The following is a 6,864-nucleotide window of genomic DNA, read 5'->3' on the forward strand; positions in this document are numbered from 1 at the left end:
GCAGGGCCGAAGGCCCTGATTCAGCTACAATACCACAATAGGCGTTATACTGACTACCGTAGTACCAAGCCATTATGTAATAAGACTAGTCTAATCCAAATACATATCATTCTTAACTAGTCCCCTTGGAACATTCCATTAACAACCAGGCACAAGCCATTATCTTGTACCTAGTTCTATGACAAGGCACTACAAGCCATTTGTGTGTTACCACCTTGTATAAGAAATACGAATTCATACCTACTCGAATAGAGGAGCACTTTATCTTTTATCAACAATCTGACAAATTACTTGTTTGTTACTCTTTCTATAACTCGCTCATTAAAAAGATCTTTTATTGACAATTATATTCATTTAAACCTTTCTGTCATAACTATTCCATTGCCTCTTAGAGCCCTTTCACTCTACTCGTTAAAATCCAATTGAAACTCTTGAAAGCATTCACTAAGCTCAAGACTAACACCTTTTGCTAGTGCCCCTTTGATTCAATTCGATTACAACGACCGTAGCCCAAGATCTGTGATCTTATCTTTTCTATCTTCTGCTCACCTAAGATCTTAGCTAGTTAGCTTGATCTTATACCCTTCACGTGGGTAATCTCCACCCCGTTACAACTTGAACTGCCCTATTGGAGTGGCTGAGTTCTGGAGTGAAGTGTGAAGATGTTATACATATGGAGTTATATATGGTTTTTTTGCGCTAGTTGAAGCCGGGATGTGATTGTCCCCCTCCAGCCTATGAGTGATGAAATTGCCTATGGGGTTAAAGGGAGATGTAACAGTGCTCCAACATGATCATAATAGAGTCAGATAAAGAGGATGGGACTTGCTTGCATCACATTTAGTGATATCATCATTAATCCATCTCAGTACTAATACAGGCCCTAGCTACTGGGTTGGAGCAATTTGCTCAGGAGCTGCCAGGTTGGTGAGCAAGATTACAGTTCCTGTCTAGCGGCCACATATCATTGTCATTGAAATCTCTAAAGTAGTCTGAATCTTCAGCATCATCAAGAATGTTTTTGGCGGCTTCAAAGACTTCCAACTTCTGATCATTTAATTGATGAGGAGCATAAGTATTGTGTGTTACTTGTAGGACTTGGTGTTTCATGCCATTATCAAAATGTGTCATTTTGCTGCATCTTGTGCCAATACATGGATACGTCTGCATAATGTTGCTTGACGAAATGGGGATAGACTAGATGTTGATCTGAATGTGCTAGGCTGTGGTGAGTGACAGAGAAGGTAAGAGCAATCTTGAGGGCCAGAAATGAAAAACATCCAAAATAGATGTTACAATAAGAGAGGGGAAAAAGAAAAAGAACTGCGGCTTGGCAACCTCCAGATTTTTGAAATATGAGGAAATCAAACATAGCAAAAAGTGATTTCATTGGTCTGCATTTGATTTGCCTGGTCAAACTCTCTGGGGGACTAGAATTGATTACTGTGATTTCCAATTAGATTTGTGAAGATGCTAAGAATAGACCACAAGAAGAAAGAACACTCAAGAATTCAGACAATTATATTACAAAGAACATCATTTTGGACAGCAGGAGTATTTTGGCTATCATCTCCCAGACTGGCCAAAGGATTGATTTATTGTTCATCTTGAATTCAGACCGTTCTTGATGTGAAGCACAGGATTTGCCTTTTCTCTTTCTTATCAGTACTGGCAAAGAGACTGGCTCTCTCTTTGCCTTGTCTCCTGAATCTGGCAATACTGTTGAACCAGTAGTCGCTCTTGTAAGTGTAGGGGAAGTTGGTAATGTAAGTTGGATGTTGCATGGAGATCTGAGGTATCTTCACTTGTTTGCTGACCGGAGGGAAGAGAACTGTGTGTTTTATCTGCCTGTGTTGGTGAAATGAGCTGAAACCTTTTGCTTTGCGTCCTTGTTCTGAAAGTATGACCTTTGTTGCCAAGGATTTGGTATTCAAAGGTGATTTGGGGATAAAGATCACTGGATCTCAAGGAGGTAGTGTACGTAATACTGCTGAAGAAGGAGATGACACACAAACAGAATTCATCAATAAAAACGTAAATTGAATCCAGTTTGATGTGATGTTTTTTCACAAATTTCTGGGGAAACAAGCAAATGTGATCTAAGTATATTGGGTTTCATGAGGGATGACTAGCAGTGTACGTTCATAGTCTCCTCAGGACCACTCAGACAAGGGGTGCGTTTTCACATGAACTTTGCGCTCAAAGGCTTATAGGATTCGAGAGGGGTTGAGCAAAATCTAAGTTTGCTTTAGACTCAAATTTCAATGTGCATCAGGACACAAACCAAATCCCAAAATTCCCTTCGTATTGTTCAATCTAGCAAACTAAATGAGTAAAATCCTCTGATGGGAGTTTGATAGCATCATAAATTAGTCTTTAAACAGTTAGGATGTTGGGAGAAAACTTCACACGATGATATTCCCGTTCAAGCAAGAAAATTGAGTATCTGGGGGAAGTCAAACAATCTTTATGCCCGCTATCTCGAGACAACAAATGAAATTCTAGGGGAGATTGTGGTTTAGCTTTCAGCATGCAGGATAAAACAAATCAAGATACAAAATTTGATGCCAAAGTACCCCTAATGAAATGAAGGTGTGTGTGTGAGAACATTGTGGTATGGCTCTGTCCAAATCTACCACCATGTCTATATTTGTGTAGCATTGCAAATTCCCCTCAAGGAGAGGTGTGAGCAAACATTATTTGCAGTTTGATGTTGTTCTGATTGGTGAATCCCGTACAAGGTTAAACACCCCTTTGAGGGAGAAAACCAGCACAAAGAGGTTGCTTGATTGGCAATTTGATCTTGCAAGAAAGGATCAACACCCCCTTACTCCACTTTTAAGGGTCACTTGAGGACCCCGGTATGCTCCTATGAGGGGTACTGATGTCAAAAGATGACTTTTGAGCTCCTGCGTAATTACGCTTCATGGGATTATGCACTATTTTTTAAAATTGACGGTTTCTGCCCATTCCAGAGCTGCTTAAAGGTACAATACAGCTGATTTGAAAGATGAATCTTGTCTCAAAGTATGGGTAAAGAAAGGGGCTTATCTCTGCGGGAGCTCAAAAGTCATCTTTTTACATCAGTACCCCTCATAGGAGCATGCCGGGGTCCTGTCACTTGACCCTTGAGTTTTTCTCAAGGTATTGTAAGTTTGCATTTGAGCTTTCTGAGTCAAATTGACTTGCTCACATGCAACACTTGAATAAGGAGGCCGTTACATTTCAACACAGTCACTATCGTACTGACTCCATCCCAATTGATCCCTTGGAATTCACTACATTTCAAACAAGTCACTGATGGTTTGTCCAAGGTATTATGACATCTGAATCTGTGTTTTGGATAATCCTGTGATTTGTTCTTGAACAAAACATCATGTTGGAATTCATCCCTGATCTCTTGATCACATTGAGCTCATAATAAAGGTTGTTATTTTGGACCCTTTGTACTCACAACGTGTTAGGAAGAAATCAAGATGTAACATGTGATAAGAGGACTGATTGGACTTTCAAGCATGTGGTTAGGAAAGAATCAACAAGTTTCATGACTCTATTCATCGCAATCCTTTCCTGAGACATTCCAAATATCCCCATCTCAAAGTTTCCTTTGAATCTGCACAGGGAAATTCAATAGCCAAATTACAATGTCAAGACTTTGATATGCAAACTACCTACACAGAAGTAATGGACGGTTTCGTCCAAGCAGAGAGAAAACAATAAGAGTGGTCAACTTCATCGTTTGATTTTGTATTAACAATTATTTAACATATGCTTCAAAACCTTGTTCAACAGCTTATTTGAGCAGAATGAAAAAATACAAGACAAACAAATTTGATGTTATCAATGCAGAAGAAGGTGTGTCCAAGGGGAAGAGATTACCACAATTTGTATAATCAAACACAGTAATGCAGGGAATCTGCTTCTACCATAAGCAAGTATTGGTATTGCAAAAGATTGAAAAAATGTGCATGTGTTTGCCTAAACATGTTTGCCTAAACAATGCTCATGACTAATGTCATCTCTGTGGTGAGGCACTAACATACTGGCTCCAAACAGATGGGCTAAGGGTAAGTAGACCAGTTCCCACGACAGTACCAATCTGGATTGCACAACAACCTCATGAGTTTTCCTGATGCCTCCTTGGATATCCCTGTTGTTGATCCCTTGGTAGACGCAAGCTATATTGCAAACATAGTTAGCTTTGAAATATTTTAGAGCTCTTTCACATCATTTGACTCACATGTTTCAGTCACAAGTAGACATCCTAATGATAATTTTTTTATATGATTTGGTGATGAAAATCATGGAGGGTTCGACATTTTGATTGAAGTTGATCTTTCTAGTTGAGTTAAATGATACTCCATTCATTTTGAGTAGCTTTGATGATCACCTGATTGGCTGAATTGGAATTTATAAGTATGAATGTCCTATGGTTGGTGGTCAATCTGAGTGGATATCATTGTTAGACTAAAACTGTGAGTTGATTGAGAGTTAATGGTGAATCACTTCTCTTGATTGCTGATTGGGTTGAAGCTGAAAATCCAAATGAACTTGAGGTGTATCAAACTTTTGAGGAAATCACCCAAAATTAAAATTTCTCATCCATTGTGCTCCGCATTTAGGGGATCAACCTGGTACAGCCATTGTAACATACATTAGCAGAATTTTGAGAAAATGTGTTATCGGCAGATTTATGTCTGAAAGTCAAAAACTCAAAATTTTTGGACTTTGATACCAAACTGTGTTGTCCTTCTCCTAGATTGGACAGATAGTTTGATCTGCCGCTGATAATCATACCTCTTCACCATTTCTAGACTCTTTCACTTCCGGCTATGTCTCTCAATGCAATGGCCGGAAACAGCTTCATCCAATACTGACATCAATGACATCATATGATGAGAGATTTGCATTCCCCCTCCTTCCCATCACCATATATCCCATCTCCCTCCTTGATAGAATTGCCACCATCTTCCGTACATATTTCAACCAAATCAATCTCAATTTCAATTCTTATATTATCACACACAACTATTTTCACAAGCCATATATCATCACTTTTATCAATAATTCTGTTTTGTCCTTGGTTTTACCCAGGACAACTTAATCAATTTACGTCTTCTGTTCAATGTTTGTCACGTTCTTTGCCTTTCATATACTTTCAGTATGGATATTTCTTTTCAAGGCGCCAGCCACGGCCTCCTTGACTGGTCGCATGAATGATTGTGAGTATTGCTTTATGGACTTCCTTTTTTGACATCTTCAAAGGATTCATCTTTCTAACTCAGTGTTTCACTTGCCAGACCAACTGGTGAGCACCAATTGATGCACACCCTGCATCCAACAGAATCCCTTGTGGTGTATTGGAACTCCAGCTTGTTGTTGCAATCAACTAGAGCGCACAGAAGAGGTTTCAGAAAGGGTGAAGAGAAACCCTCTCTGTGTGTGGCTCTAGGGTGCTTATATACACAATGTCTTATGTAATATCAATATAACAGTTTACGTGAAAGATTAAACAAGTAGTCGGATGATTTGTAAGTAAGATGGACAGCGCTGGAGTTCACAAACCCAATCTGGGTGGTTAGGGTCTTCATATCCCTGTGGCTGTGACATCAGGATAGGATCGTCAAGTAAAGAGTTGAGAAAAGCGGACTTGATATCCACTTGACGTCCCTTCCATTTCTTTGGTGCCAGAAGGGAGAAGACAAGTCGTAGCGTTTCCAGACGGGTTGTCGGAGAGAACACCTCCGAGTAATCCACACCCTGCACTTGAGAGTATCCCATAGCAACCAGTCGTGCTTTCAGCTTATCAAGTGATCCATCGATGTTACGCTTGATTTTGAACACCCATTTCGACTTAATGATGTTACGTTTCGCCGGACGAGGAATAAGTCTCCAAGTTTGCATACCGATGAGTGTCGCAAATTCAGTATTGGCTGCCTTGAGCCATTTCGCTTTGTTAGGCAATCGGAGTAGCTGTTTCCAGGTGCGAGGAGTATCCAGAGAAGCATCCTCCTCGGTGGCAGGACTAGCCCAGTTGCCAAGGCGATCAGGTGCCTTGGAGGTTCGAGTAGAACAACGGGACGGGACAGTAGGTGGTACACGAGAAGCAGTTGGTTTGGGACACGGACGATTAGGTGGCTGAGGAGGTGGTGTAGGTGATCTAGGAGCAGGAGCAGGTGATTCAAGAGGTGGTGTAGTCGGTGTTGGAACAGGATTAGACAGTTGAGGAGTTGGAACCGGATATTCCAAATGAGACGGGAGGGGAAAACTTGCAGTAGGTGGGAGATTCATACGTGTAGGGACTGATTCAGGAGACAAAGGTGGAGTGGGATCTTTGATAATGATCGGGGATGAAGGTGAAGAAATAGGACTTACAGAGATGGGTTCTATGTTTGGAAAAGAAGTTGTTGGAGACAGTGGGGAAGTAGGAGCAGGAGTAGCGATTGGTCGTCTACGAGGAGCATGGATAGAGTTAGAGAGACGTTGTTCACGAAGTGCACGTCTTTGACCCTCGGTTAGATGAGGAAGGATGGTAGGAGTAGCATCCATTGGCCATGGGATATCCGCTTCTATCACAGGAGCAGGAGAGCTACAAAGAGTAGAGGAGTATGGAAATACATCATGACAAAACAGAACATCGCGGGACTTAACCACCTTTCTGTGACGAAGATCCCAGAGTCTATACCCGTTTCCATCTGGAAGGTACGATAAAATGATGGATGCTTGAGCTTTTGGATCGAGTTTTTGTCTGTTAGCTTCAGGTATCTTGTAGTACGCCTGACAACCAAACGGGAATAGATTAGGTAGAGATACATCAGATAGATTCAGGATCGAGTTAGGTGATCGGAAACCAGCTGGTGTATA

The 6,864-nt window shown here is 40.9% G+C and overlaps 2 protein-coding genes across 2 annotated transcripts; one reads left to right on the top strand and one right to left on the bottom strand.

Moving 5' to 3' along the window:
* Positions 1-790: 790 nt before the first annotated feature.
* On the top strand, positions 791-2,522 carry MELLADRAFT_101661 (uncharacterized protein; the record flags this gene model as incomplete). The annotated part of the gene is made up of 5 exons (XM_007404209.1): positions 791-804; positions 870-927; positions 1,753-1,766; positions 1,902-2,034; positions 2,361-2,522. The coding sequence occupies 5 exons, from the start codon at positions 791-793 to the stop codon at positions 2,520-2,522; spliced, it is 381 nt and encodes a 126-aa protein (XP_007404271.1).
* A 1,456-nt stretch (positions 2,523-3,978) lies between these two features.
* On the bottom strand, positions 3,979-6,549 carry MELLADRAFT_101662 (uncharacterized protein; the record flags this gene model as incomplete). Its single annotated transcript, XM_007404764.1, has 3 exons — positions 3,979-4,178; positions 4,241-4,264; positions 6,129-6,549. 3 exons carry the CDS (start codon positions 6,547-6,549, stop codon positions 3,979-3,981), a joined length of 645 nt encoding a protein of 214 aa, XP_007404826.1.
* Between the last annotated feature and the right edge of the window lie 315 nt (positions 6,550-6,864).

The sequence above is a fragment of the Melampsora larici-populina genome (assembly GCF_000204055.1).
Source record: "Melampsora larici-populina 98AG31 unplaced genomic scaffold MELLAscaffold_2, whole genome shotgun sequence".
Taxonomy (NCBI): Eukaryota; Fungi; Basidiomycota; class Pucciniomycetes; order Pucciniales; family Melampsoraceae; genus Melampsora; species Melampsora laricis-populina.